This window comes from Lagopus leucura, unplaced genomic scaffold (assembly GCF_019238085.1).
Source record: "Lagopus leucura isolate 7727_CA_CO unplaced genomic scaffold, USGS_WTPT01 Super-Scaffold_100157, whole genome shotgun sequence".
Taxonomy (NCBI): Eukaryota; Metazoa; Chordata; class Aves; order Galliformes; family Phasianidae; genus Lagopus; species Lagopus leucura.
The window spans coordinates 32600425-32623888 of record NW_024962334.1 but is presented as its reverse complement, the minus strand read 5'-3'; the positions used below and the strand labels follow the sequence as shown (position 1 = coordinate 32623888).

General features: G+C 35.2%; 1 protein-coding gene across 1 annotated transcript in view; it reads right to left on the bottom strand.

Annotated features, from left to right (window-relative positions):
* The window catches only part of PLXDC2 (plexin domain containing 2), a 233021-nt gene that overhangs the window by 33722 nt on the left and 175835 nt on the right, over positions 1-23464 (bottom strand). The window contains exons 7-9 of the mRNA XM_042888938.1: positions 16896-16995; positions 8003-8098; positions 7035-7116 (exon numbers count right to left, since the gene is read on the bottom strand). Coding sequence (XP_042744872.1) covers positions 7035-7116; positions 8003-8098; positions 16896-16995 — 278 coding nt within the window. The remainder of the gene's footprint in view (positions 1-7034; positions 7117-8002; positions 8099-16895; positions 16996-23464) is intronic.

Sequence of the window (23464 nt, the reverse complement as noted above, 5' to 3'; positions counted from 1 at the left end):
TCTACTCAGATATTCAATATGATTGCTCTGTAATCAGGAAAGAGACAGCATACTAGTTAGAAAAATAGTACTGACATTACTTCTCATTTATCACAGACTAGATTTGATCTAATTCAACAAACTGCTTATTAAGACCCACATGTTAAGACTGACATTTTTTCATATAAAAACACTTCAGCATAGCGAATTGCTGTTGGTGGAATACAGATTGTATAGATAGTCAGTCTGGCACATTTCTTTCCTTTGCCCAAAGCAGGAGCATAATCAGCAAATTCATGAATTACACCTATTGATTTTTTTTTCAGAATACACTATATTTTAAATGTCTAGCCCTTCTAAAGCATTTAAAATGAGATTTTCCTTGTCATTTGTATATGAATCTATTACACTGATTGGATTATATATGCTCCCTCTGGTGGTTTACTTAATCCATACAAATGTCTCATTTTTTTTTTCTTGGTAATTCAGTGGCTAAGATACTGAGGCTGATTTTGTAATAACAGCACACTACTTTCAGCTAAATGGTGTTGCAATAAAAACAGCTTGAATTTCTTGAATAAAGAAGCATGTTTTCTCCTCATCTTTGAATTTTAAGTTGAAATATGGAATATCCTTAACACAAAAAATACAAAAAAACAAAAAACAAACCAAACCAAAAGAACAAAGTCAATCACACATTCCCCAAACACTTAATAACAGCATTTAATGAAAATTGAGCTCTACAAATGGTAGGTAATGAATGTCAGGATAGGAGTAAAAAGATTTTCAGGCTGAGGCAAAACCTTCAATCCTTCATCCATCAAATCCACAGTAAAACTTCAGGGAATAAGAATGTATAGAATGTTTGAAGAGTCTATAGAGAAGATCTAAGTAAAAAACTTATAGATTTTGATTTACTGTTTTGGTAAAATAACGGAAGGTGATTTTATTAATCTTCACTGCACAATTAAGCTAATCTATCTGTATTGTCAGTTGATTATTTTTGATCCCGATCTTGTCCACTGCCTTTCCTTGCTCTGTAGTGAAATCTATGACCTTGGCTGAAGTATTAACTATAGAATAAAAATGAGATGGCAGACACCTAACAGTCAGTTATACGTAGAAAATGATCCTGTGCTTCTTATTAATATATTTTTTTCTAAGCCATGGTTTTAATGCAGTCAGATAATGTAATATTTATTTTTGTGCTAATACTGTAATTCTGGATGGATATGGCTTTTCTAACTGATAAGTATATCAGATTACATAAGACTGTACTAGGATAATATGTGATTCAGCAGTTATTCTCCTCTTCCAAGATTTCCAGATGTAAAAGTTTTAAAAAATTAACTGGTCTCATTTTTTTTTTTTTTTTTTTTTTAAAGAATAAGCAAAAGAGTAAATTCAAGCTTTCATAGAGGTTGCAACAACTTTTTTTTTTTTCTTAAGAAACTCAAATACCTAAAACTTTTCCCTTCACCACTTTCCAGCTAATCAATATGGTATGCAAAATAATTTTGTTCATTACGTGCTTAGACATGAGCAGTAATTATCATAAAAAAAGATCAGAAACATCAAAACTTAAATTCATTTATTGCTGCTATTCACTGACATTTCTAATTTTCCACTTTGCTCAGAACAGACTCTGCAAAGCAAAGCAATAACAATTCAGTTACCCAACTACTGATGTTCTTTCCGTTCATGGGATTTGTTGGAGAAATAGGATTCCCTCATCATTTTAGTTCAGGATTCTCTTGAGACTGTAGGAAGCTTTGGGAACTGCACACGTGATCACAGTCAGAACAACTGCCTAGAGCGCACAGAGGCCTGGCTACCACTTCCCACAGAGACCCCAGCACAGGGACTTATTCAGTTTGCTCCAGGGCACATTTCAAAGGAAGATTTGCACTCTATGGATCAGAAACACAAAATAACACAGAATAATCCAGGAGGAGCTGCTCAAAGCTGGAGGCATGCAAGGGAGTTATGCATTTCAGTGCACATGGTTAAGCGCCTTACCAGTTAATGGTCCCGGGCACCTTTCAGATATGACTTTAGTTCAGAGGATCCACATTCAATTACCTTCGTTCCTCAATGAATATTTTGAAAGGGTAGTGTGATGCATAATGAGAGGAGGGGCTTCGTGGCATTCAGTGACTTCGCTGCTCAGTCAGCTATAGGCATTTCTTCAGCAAAATGTATTTGAGCTCTAGAGACCTTTGGGGTTTTAGATACTTAATTGCAGTGTTTGTTGAAAAGGTACTTCTAGTACTGCTCTTATTCTGCTTAACTTCTCTTGAAAACCTAAATGAGCCAGCTAGCAAAATCCCCTTGTGGACTGAGCTGTTTAGGCTCATAGGTGCCCCTGGTGTGCAACAGGAAGTTGAAGGATTTAAAATTTAAATATAGGCACCAACAGTGACAGTTGAATAAAATTATCACCTAAACTGTTTGTGGCTCTTGCCTTTAGTCTTTCAGCTCTCTTTCTCCAGCACTGGGACAATAGCACAATAAACCAGAGATGTTTTAAGATGCATTTATGCTGTGTTAACAAAGTAAAGCATGAGACACATAAAAAACCTGTGTTTATAGCACCTGTGTTTATAGTAGATAGCAGGAATTTTCCCTTTTCTTATTTCTAAACTCAATGAAGTCTCAACATTATTTCTTTGCTGAAATCTAGGATTTTCCAGAAGTTCATTGAAACAAACTTATCAATATCTACAGAATTTGAACTCCTCGATCATTTTAATCATCGTATTTCCATCCTAGCTCAGTGATAGCTCTTCTAAACTTAATTTCTTTATTGGGCAAATACTTCTAAGGTAGCTCACCATTTAATCAGCAGGACTAAGTTGTACAAATTGAACCTGTAACATAGTATCAAAATTGTCATAATGCTTTCAATGACTTCCCTAAAAATGACATCTCTAACATGGAGGCTATACCAAATGCCTAGAGTACACAAACATTTTCTGCAGCACAGAAAGATTATATAAACAGCAATGACTTATCTGTTTCTGCATGCTGCTATGTGAGAGAAAATGGAGGGCAAATTTTCAAAAAAAAAAATTTTCAAAAAAAAAGTTTCAGCCACAAGTGACTACTAAGTGTTTTTGGTGTATGGACACAGATCCATGTGTAGGAGAAGGCTATGTGACTTAGTGTCTGTATTTATACTTAGTTTCTTTCATGAATGCAAAAGTTCTCCCCTTTATAAACTGTTCAAATAACATTAAAAAAAAATAAATATAAAATATTCTTGACGACGGATCTTCCATCTGCTGAAGTCACATGAAAACAGTGTGCCTTTACTTTAGTCATGACATAACTACATTACATACTTCATACTGGATATCAGGGCCAATAGTGATGATCCCTTAAGAAAACTAAAACTGTGATTGAAGTACACAGAGAGTATTAGAGGATTTTGCTCTGAATCACCTTTAAGAATAACCTACCTCTCTGAAGACTCAAGAGTGAGCACAGCAACTGAGCTGAAGTTACAGTAGCAAACAAGCCACTGTGTTGAAGAAAAAAATTACATTCCAACATAGATTGCCCACATGGGGGAGGTACAGTTATTCTGCAATGGCTCTCTTGGTCTACTTTCCTTTTGCAGCTATGGGTTTTACATACATTTTCTATTTTTCCAACACCTGTACTTTATTGTTTGAATGATTCAATATAAGGTTTACATTTTACGCAAAGAAAAAATACTAAAAGCCATTCTCAATAGCGCTGTTGCTGTTGGGTCATGTTGAGAAAAAAAAGGGGCTGTAGAACTGATCAACAGTTATTCCCACTGGATATGTGTTTGCTTGCTATCTACATGGAAGCATGTTTGTTCTGGGAGACCAAAGACAACCAAAGTGTTACTGCAGCTTCAGAGGAGGAACTCACGGTATATTACAGTCACACTTGTGACCCCTATTACTCCATCACACTCTTCTTTTGGCAAGCAGGCAGTTTGCCTTTACAGAAAGCAAAGCACTGGATCATTTAGTGGTACTGGTATACTGGATGCCACCAGTACCAAGCTCAGGCTTTTGCACCAAGGGCTAGATGCCTTTCCCCTCTAGGCTTTGCCTATAAGCCAAGGACGACAGTCTTTCTTTTCTCACTTCCCAGACACACAAGTCCAGTCATTCCTCACTTTGCAACCCAGAAGCACTCCTTGGGCACTGCTACTAAGTTTCTACTTTTGATTACTTCAAAGACCCTTTAGAGTACCCACTCATTGCAAGGTGTAAATATTAATATACTTTCTATTCTAGGCATTTCTGAAATGTCTTTGTTGATATTTCACATAATGCTTTGCCCTTGTTTTTCTAAGCAGATTTTATTCTCCTGCAGTAGAACAATGTTTATCACAACAGGAGATAAAAGTCAACAGTGATTTACAAGGCAGTGACACAGAAAAAACAGAACTACTGTGTTGGAGGAACTCAAAACTTTCTATCCTTTATGATTTTTGACCAGGATAGTTAGGTATTCTTGTTGAAATAGTCTATCACATGCAGAAAGAACATTTTAACACAATGTATTTATTTCTGAAGGGAGTAAAAACATAATGAGGTACTGAATTTGATGATTCTGAGGACTCTGCTGCAATCTAGATACCTAAAAAGAGTAATGGAGTAAAGATTTTTTGTATATTTCTAAAATGAATAAACATGCAGAGAAACAGCGAGATAAAACAGAGCCACTGGACTAGTATGCAGATGTGAGTATCATACAGAACAGAAAATTAACAAAGCTAACAGGAATGATTCCCAATCACAATGATCCTCAACTATAACACTACTAAAAAGACACCCAATCTTCACATTTTGAAAAGTAAGTTGCCTGTTCACATGAACTTTACCTCCACCTACTATATCAGATGTGATTCTTGATAGAACTGGAGAAAATAAGAAGTTAAGAAATAAGGTATAAAATCTAGCATAAAAATAAGATGTTCAGAGGATCATCGTTGGGTATTTTCAAGACCCAGCTGATCAAAGTCTCGAGCTGACAGCTGACCCCACTTTGAGCAAGTGGTTGGACTGGATGACCTCCAGCATGTTCTTTCAATCAAAGCTGATTTATGATTCTACAAACATTCCTGCTTTTGCTTAAATCCAGCTTACTATCATTCATTCTTACAGATGCAAATTGGACAGTATGACTGTTTTTAAATTATCATTTATTTAATTTAAATAATTTAAGCAATTTAAATCTTAAATTAAATATGATTCCTGTGCAGTTGCATAATGTTAGTTTGTTTTTCTGGATGCATCCTTTTTTTTAAGGAATTAATTCCAGTTCCTTCTTTTGCTGCTAGTCAAATGATTTCTGAAGACTGCTCTTATGAAATTACAGACTCATTACATTTAGTAATGATATAAAATAAATATGCTAAGTCTATCTGTCGCAGATCATCAAAGACAAAACTGTGCAGCAGTGTGGAGCTGAATGCTTTTGGGAAACAGCAGAACTGCTTCACAGCAGTTCATCTTTGACTGCAGTGTGATCTTCATGGGGAAATACATAAGACTTTTTTAAATGTGGATTTTAATTGAATAAAAATAGCTGTGTTAAAACTGTATATTTTTCATCAGCAAATTACATCTTGCCAGTTATGAATGGGCAGCCACAAATTCATTTAAATACATGGAGGGGAACACAGTGCAACCACATGCTTGATATTGCTTTCTGCTAATGGTGAAAGATAAAATTCTTTCCGTTCTCAGCACAACTGATTTTCCAGCAAACTTAGAACTTAGGAAACGCAGTTCTTCAGAAGCTATGAAAAACAGATGAAAATGAAAGATCTCAAAGTTTGACAGATGTTTGTAAGAGTCTGAACCTTACTGCCTCTTCAAATCTTACCTGTTATAAATAAATTTATCCAAACAGAAATGAGAACACTGCCTACAAAACAACAGACAGTGCTACGGCATTTAGTAAAGGAAGGAGAATCAAGCAATGATTGAAAGCAAGAAATTGGCTAAAGCAAGCAATATCTGTTCATGCTTGCTTGGAATAGTTCTCTGTTACTATCTTCAGTCTTGAAGATAACTGACATGTATTTTCACAGAATGATTTAATTTAGGTTTAATTCCACAGAAATTGAGGTTTTGCAAAACAAACAACAAAAACAACAACAACAAAAAACCCACTTATTGAGAGAGATGAGACATAAGAAAACAAAGAAGTGACCCCAACTTCTTTAATTTCATATAAAGTTCATCAGCTATTTTTCAGCTCTTCAAAATGTTATCATGGCACTCACTATTCTGGAATGCCAATAACCTTTTCTCCTTTCATTATGCATCCATTTATATACAAGATTTCTGAGCCTAATCACTAGGGCTAAAAAACACAACGCATCCATTATGCCTCTGCATTTAGTGGGAGAGAACCAGTGCTACATAAATTTATTCTATGAAGGTCAGTGAAGGTCAGTGACCAAAGAACTTTTTGGAAAAGCTTCAGCTGCAGTTTCCATTTTACTGTCTATGCTCCAACTGCTCCACAGAGTAAAATTTGTTCCTACTACTGAGTAGGCTGTCATGAATGTGGCAGTGAGAGGCTGAAGGACCCAATGTGCTCACTAACTACGAGAAATTAGGAGAGAAAAGAATCTGATGTTTACAGAACAAGTGTGTCTTTATAGTTACAATGCCACCCAGATCTCTCTGCAGTAAAATTGTTTTTGATAAAGCAATGGGTATAGGGAGAAAACATGAATTTTGTTATGATTTCTACTTCTCATGTAGTCCTTCAAAAGAATTTTAAAGCAGGATAAAGAAAATAGGAACAAGGGCTCAATTTCTAAAACAATTCCTTTGACCCTTCTTAACTATTTTTTTTTTATGGATGAAGTGAAATAGGACAGTGTTGCATGGCTAAAGAATGCAAGTAAGGTCTACCAGTATGTATGTGAATGAATGTTTGTAAACCCCAAATATAACATCTCTCTGTGCTGAGTGAGCAGTTGGAAATGTTTTTGTATATCCTTTGAGCACAGCTGCATATACATGTCAAAAAAGAAAAATCCTTTTCTTTACCTTTGGAGTTTGCTGCACCAGCTGCAGTTGAAACCAATCTGGGCAGTGACACAGGGACCACAGCTGTTAAACTGGAGACAAGCTGGGAAGCAGGTAAGTAAACACAAATTATTACTGTAGTCTAACAAATAATTATCACAGAAAGTATGAGAGAAGGATACATCTTTTGACTTTATATATGTAGGGAATATACAGGTTCACAGATTTTCAAAATAACAGACTAAAACCAGCCTACTATAAGGCAGTGCACAGAGAAACATCTTATCTGTAGGATTTCATTTGTATGCATTTGTAAATGTAATCTCACTTCCACAACAGCTCTTTCAGCTTAATTGCCAGAGTTTTTATCTTTCTATAAATTATTTAATATTTCATTAAACTTTTCTTCCCTGGCTTCAGTGTTTTTTGGTGTTGCTATCATATAGACACATACAGACAATAAGATCGGCAGGAAAGTGTACAAGAAATACAATCAGATTAGAAAAAAATGAAAGATAGTTTCCAGTTTCTTTTTTTCACAACAGTACAGCTGGTAGTTTAAACTCCAATATCACTAAACATCACTTTGAACAAAAGAGATGAACGAATTGCAAAATGTGTTTGGGGATGTTCCTTTCAGATGTGATGCAAAGTACTTAGTAGTATTTGTGCTTGTTTAGCAAGCATGAAAATTGCTCTATTTTCTTGAGGAAAAGAATTTAAAGGCAATATGAGCATTCTTTTGAAAAATTATTTGGCACAGATTTCACTCACAACCTAATGGGAGCTGTGTACCTACAAACTAACTTAAGATACATGAAGATGCATTGGATAATGCATCAATCAGCTGAGAATAAATCTGAGAGAAGATAAATGAATCTGTCCCTACTCCAAATTCACAGGTAAAACAAAATATTTAAAATTGTATGTGTGTTGCAGCTGAGGCTGTACCCCAGATCTGGCTCCTTCACATTCTACAGTTTACTTACTTGGAAGAGGTATCATTTCAACAGCTGACAGATTTGTAATCTTTGACATCTGAAGCTCCACCCTGTGGTATTCGTAAATTGTTCTTCTGCGAACATCTACCAGGAAAGAAAAATAAAATATTTTCATACTCTATTATTTTGCAGTCTGTAGACTGTGAAAAATAGTGGATATATTGATTGCTCACAGTACCTTAGTTGAACATGACACCAATTTTCCTCAAGGATAAGTATTTAACTTTACACATTTTGAAGGAATATGTAAAAGCTATTGATAGGAAGTGTTGACAAAATAGGTACCTGTTCCTGGGAAAGGACTGTGAAAATGCTGAGCGAGCTCTCAAGCTTCTTATTTGTTCATCTAGGTAGAAACTCTACTGAGCAAATTGTCAGGCATTTTAGGGTGTGTTTCAGATTCTTGCTCTCCTAAGTTGTTTTTCAGCTTCGTACTTGAAAGATACGTTTTATATGCTCATTTTGTCAGTTATTGTCAAAACTTGCAAACAAAACTGATTTCACTGCTTAATCAAATTTGCTAACTACAGGCTAGTTCATATCTAAATGCATTAAACATTAGAAAATTACATTATAAAGACAAGACAAGTCCTCCTAAATATGCACTGTAACGTATAATCTTGACACAAGCTGACTGCACCCAAGTTTCTCAAAGCAGAAATTCAATATAGTCAGTGCACAGTTCTTGTGGGCTGTGAACACATTGAAAGCAGTAAAATCGAAGAACGAGATAAGAGTGAAAGCATCATGCAATCTCTGTTTTCAAGATTAGTAATTATTTATTTTGAGTATACCAGATTTTAAGAGTATGGCTGCAATGCAAACTGCTGGAAAATTTGAAAATTTGCAAGTTAAAAGTACACACCATATGGCCAATCTGACATAATGATTTCCTGATGTCCTGGATTCAAATTCATATCCTCTTTGAAGGATATGCTAAACTTCACATGAAATCAATGCTAAATACAATCAGTGATTTCTGTGAAACCATGCCAGAGAGGAATAAAGGGTTACACACAAAGGATTACACCTTGCTGCTTGGTATACAGGCTGCGTTTTTGCAGCTTGAAGTGCGTTCCCCGGTTGGCATAAAATCACATAGCAAAAAACAGCAGTATTCTTCAGTCTCCTGGTAGGAAGGATGTTGCAGGCATTTTTCAGAAAGAAAACATATTAGGAAGAATTTCTTCTCAGAAAGAGTTCTTAGGCACTGGAACAGGCAGCCCATGGAAGGGGTGGAATCACCATCCCTGGTGGTGTTTAAGGGTGGATGTAGTGCTTTGGGATCTCATTTAGAGGGTAATGTTTGTGGTAGGTGGACAATCTTAGAAGTATTTTTCAACCTTAGTGGTTCTATGATTCAAATAAATCTACAAAATAAATATTAGTCTTAAGGGAAGAGAAAAAGTGCATCCAAGGTGTCCCATGGCTAAGGCGCCTCTTGCTGTAAGGGTACAAAGCTTACTAGTCAAAGAGGGATGAAGAACATCTAAACATAACATAAACATCTAAAAATAAACCTGGGAATTCTCTTCACTGCATACAAAAAATAACCACTGAGTTATTAGTATCAGTTGGAATAACCAGGGGGAATCTTGGGGGACAGAGAGGGTGGCAGAAACAGAGCTGCACTATGGTGGGTTAATTCTCTTGCATTGGCCAGGGTTGCTGCGTGGGAAGCAGCTTTGTCCTCCTTCACTGTGTAAGCTCTAATGCACTTGTAGTCAGCACCTGGTTTTTGGAAAATGATATTTCTTTTTAGCTCCAAACTAGCAGCATTGCCAAACACTTCCTCCTGCCATTTATTTTAGGCTGATTTTGCTGTTGCTTAACCCCTTCTGATAGGAGATCTCTCTCTTGGTCTGAAGTGTAGCTTTAGTTGAGCTAGCAATGCTTTTTACCTACAAATTCAATCTGACAGAATAAGGGACAGAAACTGGAATGTGCCAAACATTTTCCCTAACAAATATCTTCTATTTAGCCACATCCTTCAAACCCAAGAGGAAGAAAGGGTTTTTAAGACAAAGCTAATCTTTTGCTGGGGTGAGGAAAATCTCTCTCCAGCAGTAAGAAGTCTGTGTTCCCAGGATGATAACTCTTATAAGAGCACCTTCCAAATCAGAATGATCAGAAAATGCATTTGAAATGAACTCCTGCCAATGCCGAAGGCTCTAATATGTTTCCACAGAAATCTTTATACTTCTGTCCAAAAAAAAAAAAAACCAACAAACAAACCCCCCCCAAAAATGCTTAAATTAAAATGCAATTGCTGGCACTTTAGCTGAAATCCATTTCATTTCATCTGCCTTGGTATGGACTGCTGTGTTATAATCTTGTTTACTCCGAATATTCCCCAGCACACTCCATGCAAGGCTACCAAGGCATAAGGAATTTTGGACTTCCCAAAAATCCAGGTCACAAACACTTTCATCTCACCCAGTACATGAAACTGCCAAAACACTGATGTTGAAGTGAACTATGTTTGGTATCAAAACACATATTTTTAATCATGCATTGTCCAGCATGACTATTGATCACATTCAACCCCTCTGCATGGCATACTTAGGTAGGATCTTGTTTTCCTTCACCCAGAAGAGGGCTGTGCCAACTGCATCCTGTCTACTGTGGGAAACCTGTGCACAAAGTGGTAGTTGGGTAGTCACTTTCTAACTGCTTGCAGGCAGACAGTTAAACACACAAGCATTCAAATTCCTATGCATGGCTAGGCTGTAAAAATGCAGGTGTAGATTCCCTTGAAAGTCTGACTGGAAACCTGCTGTGCAGAGTACCTTTTTCTATTTAGCATTCTGAACCTGCATCTTAAATAAACAGGCTAGAAATGTTAAACTCAACAGGATAAACTGAAATGTGAGTACTGTCCTCTGTCACTCTCCCTCAATCACTCCACAAAGACCCCTTCTTCAGCTTATGACACATGCCCTTCACTCAGGTGGAAGTTATTCTTTGTGTTATGCTGTCTCTTTAACTATTTTACAGACAAATATAAATGCAGAATCACAAAGAAGTAATGGGCCCAAGTACCTCAGCATGTGCCCTAACTTGGCAAGAGAAAGAGAAATCATTTATTTTAGCAACAGACAAAAAATAAGCATAACGTGGGTATTTTGCTGAACAGATGCAATGCAGTATCAGCTCTAACAGGAAAAGGAGGAAAGGAGAAGGACTTTTGCATACATACATATTTTTTAAGTATCATTTCTGGTTCTGAATTTCAGAAAACATGCAGATATTCTTCTCCTATCCACACAAATTATTCTTCTGTAGGTCTGGTTATCTCAAACACCTTTTATAACTGTATAATATGAAAAGCTTACACTTTTTTTTCAGTAACAGGGTCTATTTTGTACATTTGGCTTAACTTACAAATTACCAAATTGCTTATTGGTTATTTCTGTGGAATATATTTGTGTTATCTTTGAGTATGAATCCAAAGACGCATTTCCAGAAGAAAAGAAGCACAGGAAAACACCAGCTACTTGAGGTAAGTGGCCTAAACAGATAACATGCGGGGGTCAGAAGGCCATTAAAAGAACTCTTTCAAGGGATTAAGTGGTAGATCAGTCAATTATAGATGTGCAAGATACTGGAGTGAGAAAGCATTTCTATCTGCTTTTATCACAGTCTTTTTAAACTAAATAATGACATGTAAATATTCCATGGAACAGAACTTCCAGTTAACTAAATGTACAAAATAGAGAGCGGAGATGGAGCACCAGAGAGCAGCAGTGTCTTTGTAACATACCTGAAGGGTCAGTAGCTAGTAATATACTATTCTAAATATGTGTTCAGATGCATAATCTCTCTAGTACTTTTCCACTGTGCAATAACTTTCCTCGTACAGCATTCTTGAACTAAAACCTGCAACCCAGTGAAACATGAATATATTGGAGAAGACAGTCTGAGCTTTTCAATTATATGTTCACAAAAATAAAAAAACTTTGACAGTGAAAGGTTTCTAGGGAATCAAGATCTGCCATAAGCCTACCAAAAACTGCTATACATGGCCATATGTATTTGTACAGCTGTACTTTCATTTTTAAGTCCAGCTGATGTAGAAAACACAAATGATGAAGTACAGAAATCAATTTGAAGTAAAGAATTTAAGAAACATATCCACTTTATGCTGCTAGCAATTTCTGAAAAATGTAAAGGACACAGAAGAGTGGCACACACCTACTGCACTATACACAATTGCATGGTACGTAGGTTGCTCCAAAAGTAATGCTTCCTATTTATTTCCTTACAAACTACAACAGATACAAAGAGCAAAGTAGCATTATTTGATAGAGCAAATTCTGAGCTACAAAACAATAGTCAACATAGTCACCGCCATTAGCTATGTATTTTCATCGGCCATGAACAAGAGCCTGAATACCATGCTTGTCAAAATCTGCACCAGCAGAGGTGACCCACCATTGTTTTCACTACTGCCGAAATGCAACATCCACCACCTTTCTGTGCTTACATTCACTGTTTTGTCTCCATAAATATTCATCAAACATTGGTTTGATTGTTTGTTTGTTGGAAGAATTCAATTCTACACCTTTGCTTTATCCACACTTCTATGTCACATGCCATTCTGTCAGTGCGCCTCTCTGCTGCCATCTGTCACACTACAACAAAATGTAACAGAATACTGATGGGAAGGTTCAACCCCTACTGCCATATTACCAACACCCATCTCTGACATCATGGGCTAACACAGTAAAATAGAAAGTATTATGTTCAGCGCAGCTCTTGTACTTCAGCACTACTGAGTAGAAAAAAATCATGCAATTATATATTTTGTCAGCGTGGTACCACATGTATGGTATGATGGTATCAGAATAAATATAAGGGAAACAGAATGTCAAAGTGATTTCTTTTTCTCTTAAACAGCTTTATATTGTTAAGACTGTTAAGATTAACTAATTTATATTGAAGACATTGAGAAAAAACATGTCTGCAATGAAGCCATCACAATTGCTTTTGTTATGGACATACACACTCAAATTTACACCAAAAGTCAGACTTCCTAAGTATACTCATTTTATGTTTCTTCTAAATGTTACTGAAAATCTGCCAAACCTGGAAGTTGCATCTCATGGACATATAACCTGAGCATTAAAAAAAAATCAGTGAAGCAGGCTCTGCTTCATGAACAACATACAAAAACTCTGCTACAGCAATGGTCTGTGACTATCACCCATCATTTTACTTTGTAAGCCTCCACACCATTTCAAATTTACCCCAATTCATGATGCTGCTCTCAGTTCCCTTAAGTCATCATTGCACCCAATTGTCTAATTTTTAGGTTGGTTGATGGTCATCTAAGGCCTTGGCAAAAATATTTTTAACTTTAATCACTTCATATCAGATGAGGAAGTGCTGTTATTTCATCAAAGATTGGCAGCCCACCCATCTCTTCCCCTCACTATTCTTGATTTTGACACATAGAGCCTAGGTACCCAACCACCTGGCAGATGAACATGCAGGCCTGGAGGATCTGGCACTCTGCTTTGTTAATTACACTAGGGGAAAGTAAGAATAAATACTGTTCACCTTACATGGTGGTAAATGACATATCCACCAGCAAGGCAGCAGCAAGTTAGGTTTTGAGATTTATCTGACTGCTCTGCACCTTTATATGATGAATATCACCAACATAAACTGCTGGCCTTCTTTTACCATTCAGGAAGATAATGCTAAAGTTCTGTTTTTTTTTTTTTGTTTTTTTTTTTTTTCATGGGTCTTGCTGGAAAAGAGTCTGCAGAAAATAGTTCAATATGCAGAGTTGCCACTTGAAAATATGCTTCAGTTGAAGTTGCACTGAAACTGGAATTCAAGGCTATACCAAAGCCTTTGGGAACATATTTATTGATGGCTTTCCAATTTGGCTTATCATCCTTTATTCTCCGTCCATTCCCCTTACCATCCTAAGGCATTCTCAAGTTTTAAAATATGTTCAAGATCAATTTCTGGAACAAAATACTGGTTTTGTTTCACAATCTGCCAAAACAAAACTTATTTCTTATGAACCTGAGCTTTTAATCTTACTTCCTCCCAACAACAATCTTGAACATCCAAAATAAACCCCTTTAGTATTCCTTATCCTAATCACTAAATTCCTCCTTCCTAGCACTCTCAGATCTCTTTTCCTGTGGCTTCTAATTATCAAGAAGGGAAGAAATACTCTCACTCCACCCCTTTCTTTATTTGTTCTCAACAATTACCACAACATATGAACATTCATAATTTCATAAAATTTAGTAGCTCAGACTGAGAATGAGTTCTTGTCTGTATTAGTCTTTTTAGGAGATATTTGTAGAGCTTTATCCACATTAAAATTTGAAATGCCTTTATAATATTCCACCTTTTGACAGTTAACTTTCTAAGTTTAAGGTAGACTAGATTTATTTTGATGTCAGTTTTGAGCAACAAGCACATCCAATGGCCAATTGAACATAAGGATCCTAGACTTGGGCTAACTTTACACTGGGAAGAAAAAGTACTACTCCCTTGTGTCTGGAAAGTGAGAAATACCTTTTAACTAGCTCTCAGTTATCCGAAGTTATGTGACTTTAGTCTTATACTATTGTCTGAGTAATAGTTTCATTTTCTGGTAGGCATTTGAGTAGTCAGAGTAACTAATATTCTCCGATAAAATATTATATGGGTGAGGAATTGAGAGTGTGCTACCATTCAAAAATTTGCATTTGATGTTTGGTTTCTTTTCAAACGTAAGATGTATACATAAATAACTGATATAATTCAAACATAAAGCAGAAGGTTTTGGTTTTTTTTTTATAACTATCCATGAACATGAAGGGAGATTGAATTCTGCTTCATGGAAAAGTCTTTTCTAAAGTTTTGAGAAAGAACGAATAGCCATAATATTTTTTTTTTTTTTTTTCTTCTGGGAGAAGACAACAGTAATTTATTTTCTACTATTGCCTGAAAGAGCTAAGAAACAAAGAAAAAAATTTGTACATAATGCTTTTCAGTAACTGATTGGAGCCACGGCTGATTTAACACCTTTGAAATGGTAGAACATGAGTATTTAAAGAACAAATGACACTGGCTCTCTGTGGCCAACACTATGTAGTAGTTCTCTCATGGATGCTATTATGTTGCCTATATGCAGTAATAAAAACTTGTCTCACTGAAAGAACAATTTGGCCACAGCAAAATCTATGACAAATTGATGATTCCCCTGACTAATACTAGCTCTAACTGTAAACTGTAAACCAGCAAAAGTAATCACAGATTACCACCATTCACAGAAGCAGTTGTTGAGGAGCAAAGTAGTGAATGTCATGTAGCAATGTGGATACAGTGAGAATATATCAGTTGCTGCAGCAGTGTGTTTTAGACTCCATGACTCCATACACACATTCTATTTTACTTATCTGTCACTCCTTAATGTAATTTAATAAGATGAAATACTAGACAGATTTTGTGGTAATTAGAGTCGCTTCACTTAGCAGATAGAGTCATGTGACAAAAAGGTTGACAGACTTACTAAAAGAAGATCAGCAAATAAGTATGTTTTCAGCAAATGCTTCACTTTGTATTACTAGTAAAACAAGATGCATGTCTGAAACAGTTCTACAGAAATATTCAAATCAGAATAAAGATTCACATACACCAGACACTCTACATAAAAATATGTAAATGTAAAAAAAGTTGTTTGAGTAGCTTGTAAAATCTGAAGACTTGCATATTCAGATCATTCAGTTACAAACACTGCTTAAACAGCTAATATGAGTTGCTTAGAATCATTTACTCCTAAGTACTCAAAAGTACTCTATGCAGCCATCCATAGGCATATCACATCTATCGTGTATCAAAACCAAAGTTCTCCTAAGATCTGATCTCTTAAGTGAGACCTGGACTCTAACCACTCTCACGCCACTTTGAGTTCACAACAAGCTAAAACTCTCAATTTTCTCATAGTAGGATAATCTCATGCCATTAGAATTATCCTTCCTCATACCTAAGACTGTTTAAATGAGTTGAGAGAGGCAACTGTACTTTCAACTTCAGTATCAGCCCCATCTGCATGTTGTCTTAAAGATGAGCTGGATCAGGTCAGTCTTTAACAGCTTCATCTGCATCACATTTCCACCAGAGTACTCTTTAGAGCAAACCTGGACTCAGGCCAAGGAGGCTGGCCCAACTGCAGTTCCATCCATTTGCACCGTACTATTAGAAAATCATCAAAAACTGAATCTACCAAATTTGTTTCAAATCTATAAATAAAAATGCACACTGAAAGCAAGCATGCTCTCTAATGGCTACACATCTCAAAGGAGTCTGAGCACACTACATTAAAACAAAGCACTAAGGAAATCATACTTGATTTCCTACTCCTAGTTTTGGGTCAACTCATATACAGTACAGTTAATGTCAGGTAAAATTAAATATCATCTGCATTTCTGTTGTCAAAATTGAGCCCAAGATGGCATTTATGTGTACATGAATTTGAAGTTCAGAGGTATCAAGAACTGCCAGCCTGAATACATTTTTTATTTTTTATTTTGATCCAGATGACTTTTCTGAACAGGTTGTTTCTTCATTTCTATGAATAAGGACAGAGAATTCAGATGGAGAATCTTATGGAATCCCAAATTCTGTGAGTAAACAGTTTAAGTTTACATTATTTGGCTGGTTGTTTAGTTTTATTTACTTACTTTATCTGCATAAAAGAAACAATGACAGAGAAAGGCACATTGGGAATTACCATGCAAATAAAATTACACTTGAATTAACAAGCTGAAATTAGGGAAGTAATTTGTTGTGTTGCTAATCATCCTTAATGTAATCAGCTTATATTTGTTTCTCGGCCTCCAAATCATTAGTATGACTACATACTACATACTGGGAATTTGTTGGATCCTGTGCACGACCACAAATGCATCTGATAGTCCAACTTTCACTGGGTGGTTCGTTGAGCTTATCTGTGACACAGCAACAGGAATCTGGAAGACAAAAAAGGAAGACACGCATGAACAATTGAACTAAAAAAATTGAGCCAAAAACTAACAATATTTTCAGAATGAACACTTAGCCATTGTAACTTTATATAAGTATGTAATATAATACACCAAATTATGAGTAAGGATGTATTAAAGATTGAAAATAGAGTTTTCAATTTTATTTTGTCCCGCTTCATTTAGAATTTTATATAACAATATTCTAATCAAAATTTAGAGGTGGGATATAGTTAATAATGACAGAGAAAAGAGCAGGAATTTTCAGTAATTTATTTCCTCCAGTTGAAGACAAATTGGTATGAGGTGCTAGTATCAGACATGGAGGAGGCATTACCTCTTGTCTGCTATTAAACACTTGAATAGAAAGTTCAGTTTGGGATGAGAAAATAAAAATTTATGACTCAGGTAACTTGCACTGAAAAGTGTTTTACAATCTATTTGAAAATATTTTTAGTCTGAGGATGTTCATATTCAACATATTTTGGAGTAGCAGGGAAATTGTTCTAGAAAATTTTGAAAATGTCAGATATACATTGACATCTACAGCAAGGAATAAAAGGACTTAGAGAGTTATCTACTAGTCCAGCTTTACAGAGCAGAGATATTGATGCCAGGTAACATAGTTTTATGAAAGTAGGCGTTATCAAATTTTATTTCATTTTTTGGAGAAGACTGCAGCTTTGGCTGATCATTGCATATTTGAATTGTATAGTAGAATTCTGTAAGGTTTTTACTTAGTGACAAGTAAAATGTATATAATATTAATATAGTTAATCAGACTAATCACAAACTTATCCATCATCAAAGGATCATATTTTCTTAAAGTCTAGGAAGGAAACATAAATTTACTGCCTACCAGTTCCTCAAATGATACTCATAGAGTAAAAATAGTGAAATGTTTGGATGAATTAGCAAATTAGAACTTGTGAAAATTATAAAGTTACAGCTTATATAACAAAGTGTGAAGTAGAAGTCAGGGGATCATTTTCTGGAAATCAACAGTTCTGAAAGGATTTTTGGGATGGTAGTGAATGAGCAACACCAGTTTTCAGAGGAGTAATCAGAGCAAGAAACTTAATTGATGTGATATCTGATTACATAAACAGTGAAATACAACCTAAGAGTGACGTTGCTGCTTTTATGCACATCAGATAACTACTGAAGTTTTACACAGAATTTAGGAGGGTCTATTTCTTGAAAAGATTCTGAAAACTAAAGGAAGATCAAGAGTCACAAAAATCATTTGAAAGCTTCTGTAGTTCTCAATTGCCATTAATACTGTTAAAGAGATTGATTTGTCTTCTCCAAAGAAAGTGGAACACTGACTTGATTTCCATGAACAAGTACTGCCATGAGGAGAAATAACTCTAGGGCTAAAAAATTTTTGCATTCAGTACAGAAAGGTACAACCAGAAGCTGAAAACTGCACACAGTTTCAAAGTAGAATAAGATTTCCATGATTGATAGTTGTTAACCACTGGGATAAACTGCCAAAGGAAATTATCACACTCTACCCACTGCTGCTTTCAAATCACAGCTGGATATCTTATTTTTGAAAGCTAGCCTATAGTTAACCAGGAATTACTAGACTGAAGACAGAAGAAACTGGATCAGATGTTACAGACTGAGATGCAAGGTGCTAACTCAGCTAATCTAATAGTATACTCTGGTTTATCTATGTGAAAATAACAGAACTATACTGTTGGACAGTGTTTTTCACTTGTCAGATAAAATCTAAAGAAAAAACCTTTAATAATCCAGTGAATGAGGGTTCAGTATTGTCTTTTTTCCAACCAACCAACAATGATATGTTTTCTTGTATTTGAGTTTAAATGTAGTTTGTTTTTCCTTTTCCTTGTTCCCAAAATATCCTTTAGCTTTGATTTCACTAGAATCAGGCTAGGAAAAGTTAAATTTGAGAAAATCAACATAAAAAGTGAGTTCTAGTAAATTAAATACTGTCATAAATTTCAAATTATTTTACATTCTCTACAATCTGTGAATTTGTACTGTTTTGGCTGCATTTATCTGGAGCTTCTTGTATACCTGATCTACAAGAAATAGTTTGGTAATACTGCTATTTTTACATCATTTTAAGGTTGGCTTGTATCAGCTATTAGATAAGCTTGTATCAGCTCGGCTGCGATGCATATATTGGAGAATGTGATATATGATATTGAAAAGACATACTTTCAAAGTCCTCCAAATAAAAGACTTACAGAGTTCATAACAAGTCTATAAATTTTCTTTAGCATGAACACAAGCAAAACAAGGGAAAATTATTCAGAATCTCAGAATACTTTAGAGAAATACATACATTAATGATGAGGGAAACTGTCTTGAAAGATTTTGAGAACACAATATCAAGTCAGAATATCAAGTCACTGGTTTGAAGAACGCAATGACTATTTCTCTTTCAAGTTAGGAAGGAAATGAAGCAAATGAAGAAAGGAATCAGTTTAGAGATACAAAATAAAGCTGGAACTGGTGTTCAGATAGGCGTATGATCTGCAAAGTGTGCTGGAAAAATGGCAGCAACTTTAAAAAGCTGTTGAAATTCTGAATATGTATATGTAAGATAAGGAAGTCTCACAAGTTAAATGAGTGTAGCCAGCTCTTCAAACTGTGATATAACTTACGTCCAGTAAGTAGTCATATGGAGCAAAAATGTAAAGTAGAGGTAATTAATAACCTAAGAAAAACTCTTGAAAAACTGCAGCGTAATTAAATCTGCATTTTCAAATGCATATTTTTATTCTTATAATAGGGGGAAATAAATGATTTTACAGAAAAAACATTTAAGTCTATCAGTGATGAGTGTACTGAGCTTACAGGTGAAGTCTTTTCAATGAGATGAAAGGATAAAGTGGACATTTACCATATTATGTATTTTTAGAGAATACACCCTTTTGAAAGGAATCTTATGATAAGTGACATGTTTTTTTATTGAAAACTTCATGCATACACAGTTAGTAAGCAAATAGCTACTGTTCTGAATCTCTCCTTTGAATGACAAGACACGTCATGACAGGCTGACAAGTTGAACAGTTGAGCAAGGAGTTTTATGACATTGTATAAGGATGATGGATTTTAACCAGAATCATTCCAAAATATATGTTGGTTCTACCATCAACAATATGAACTCTTGTACTGTGTAAATCACAGGTATATGAATGAGCTTCCCAAATGCTTTGGGGACGCTGACATCTCTATTACTGATTAAGTAATTCAACAACAGGGAGAATACTTAGAATTTATGCTGAATTCCATTCTTCCTTAGGCACGGTAATCTAGACAGTATTTTCCATCTGAGAACTCCCAAATTTTTTTCTTTTCAACTTTTCTCTGAGGGCTAGTCAGAATCTTACTCTTCCAAAAAAAAAAAAAAAAAAAAAAAAAAGAAAAGAATAAAATAATGGCCTCTGACCTTATTCTGAAGGAGATGGTAAGCAGGGTGCAATTACTGCCCCACATCAAACCCGAGTCAAAGATAAGAGCCAGAGTAAGCTGCAAAATAATAATTAGGAATACAATAGTACTTATATAGGATTTCCATTGCCAGTTTCCTCAACAAATATTAAAGACCAAATTGCATGAAACTTATTTTGGGGTTTTAAGTTGAATAAACTGAACACCTCATAAAACCAAAGATCCTACTTCCATATTAATATTTTTGATAATAATAATAACAGAGACAAAAAAGTGCAAAAAATGTATAATGCAGGCAGAATATTTGTTCAGATTGTTCAATTTTTAAATTTTCTATTAACAATCAGGAGGCTTGGAGTGTTTGGAGCCTCAAAATGAAATATATTCTATCACATATAGCAGGAAAATCAATTTTATACAAGTGCCAGTAACTAATCACACACATTCACTTCTGCCTACTTGTACAGTAGAAAGGAACACTAAGTCTCAGAATTATATTATCACTTCACATTTTGGGCAACCTGAACAGGCATTTCAACTTTTATAAAGGTTTCTGGATAAACAGGGAGTCATTGCTATTTAAATGAACAAAGTAAGCCTTCAAGTGAGTGAAATTCAGAAAAATATCATAAACCATTAACAAAGTCATTGGTACTTCTGCCTAATTTGTCCTGCATTAATCACAGAGGAAAACAAAACAAAGTGTGTGGAACATTATGCACTAGCAGGAAAAGATTATAATGAATAGTCACATTGTTCAAGAAGAAAAAAGAGTTCCTGAAAACTGAACTTCTGAGAAATTGATAATATAAAAAAAGTACTTGCTACTAAATTATACAAAAGTATTCATTTGCAGGAAATACTCTTTTTTTCTGTCTATTGGATAGATTGTTCAGTACCTTCAGTATTTTACACATAGCAGAGGTGTATCACCTCCTGCAACTGACATATTAAACACTTGCCAGAACGCCAACTAATGGTGTAAGCAAAGTGTTACTTAAAATGAAGATATGTGCCTGTTAAGCAAACTAAATTGGGAAATAAATACATATTTGACTTGCTTTTGGACCTTGCCATATTTTCTTTCCAAAAAGGAACAGAAAAAACTGTACCCAGTACATAAAAATTGCTTGGATATTCCCACTGTAATTCAATGCTGATATTCATTCTAATATTATGTTGATATTAATTCAGACCTTATGCCAATATTATCTGACATTCTGATATTAATGCTAAACTGAATCCAATATTTATGTACAGGAAGAATATCAGATAAACAGATTAGCAAACACAATAGTTATGATTTTTAGTAGGGCTAGGTTCACCTTTGCAAAGCATTTAAGAATTAGACAAAATACCAAACTAAATCTCGTGCATTTCAACTAGTTTTCTCATTTTGAAAGCTTGACTGCATAGCTACTTCACTTACTCATTCACTTTTCTGAAAGATATTCAGATGTCTCCAGATTTCACAATTTTTGTGGCTCGGCTTCTTTTCCACATTTTTATTTCTTTTAGAATCTATTATGGATCCCAGATAACAAGCATGCATTTCAGACTGTTTCCTGCTAGGCAAACTACAGAACACAGAAAATTGGACAGATCTCCCTGACTCTCAGCAGACTCTAGCCAAGACCTTGCTTTCGTTATCAACACCAGCTTTATGAGATAGCAAATGTGATTTGGAAGCAGGAAGGAAATGAAGAGGGAATCTCAAATAGTTTGAATAAATCATAAATAAAAGGTAAAATCTAGTTCCTATTTGTATTTTCATTAAATGTATAATCCAAGTTATTTTATAAGTGGATTCTTCAGGATAAACTCTCATTGTCACTCACAGAGTCCCTGAGGGATGCTTTATAATACCACTGGCAACCTGTGTGATACATGTCTTGCACTGATGTTTCAGCTTGAAAGCTTCCTATGACAATGCAGTGAATCCCTCACAGGTTTGCCATAGATCACTGTCATTTTTGATGAAATGTGATGTTAACATGAAGCGGCGCCAAAAAGATGGTAGAAATCTTCCCTTTCTACTTTCATTCATGCTAGTGAGCACTCAAATCAGTAATTTTTTGGAGTTAACGGGGCCTGTGACAATATTACACACCAGCAAGAGAAATTATTCCAGAATGGAAGATTTCTGAAAGCACTGGATTTAGAAACCAAATCAATTCCTATCTGGGTGCATAAGCTCTGGAGTTAAGATTTAATTTACAAGTGTCTCAATTTTTGTCTTTGGACAACTTGTGTTTGATCAATAATTGGAAATATTATTTCATTTTCCTGAATGAGGTAGTTTTAATGAAGTAAGGCACATGGCAAATGCAGTCTTCTAAAGATCTTATTCTCCAAATTAACTACACAAGTCCCAGTGAAATATATAATTGTAATAATTTCACAAAATTATTTGCAGAAAAACAAGTATGTAACTACTGTCCTAGAAAAGTCTCTGTCCTTGAATGAGTGCAATAGTTCTAAAGAAATTTCATTCAGGACAAGAATAATTTGTGACAGTCTGTACTGTGCAGGAATTTGAGAGGTTCCATTTCTGAGCAGTGGAAAAAAGCCATAAATTACCACATTTTAAATTCCAATTCTTTGTGTTTAAGGATTACTGTAACAGATGATCACAACCTACTCCTAGAAAGCAGACAAGGTCTGGAGGAAGTTCTCAGTAGAAACAATGAGAGCAAGAAGCCCATCCAATGCTACCACAGAACTTGCTAGGTTTATCCATACTTCATATAGCATAGTTGCTAATGAAGTGACCCATTTCCTCCCATCCTCCTAAATGAATAAAATATTCTCTGCCTGGCATTCAGCATCACTGCATTCATTTGTGCAAAATGAACACAAGATACTATCATTTTAGAGCAGCAGTTTCTATCACCAATATTAAATTCATTTTGCAGAGTTCTAGACATTGACAGAAAGGGTTCAGGATCTGATAGCCAGGAATAGCAGTTTTCTCATAACACCACCACTTTGATGATAGTTCTTAGCAAATTTATTTTAAAATTAC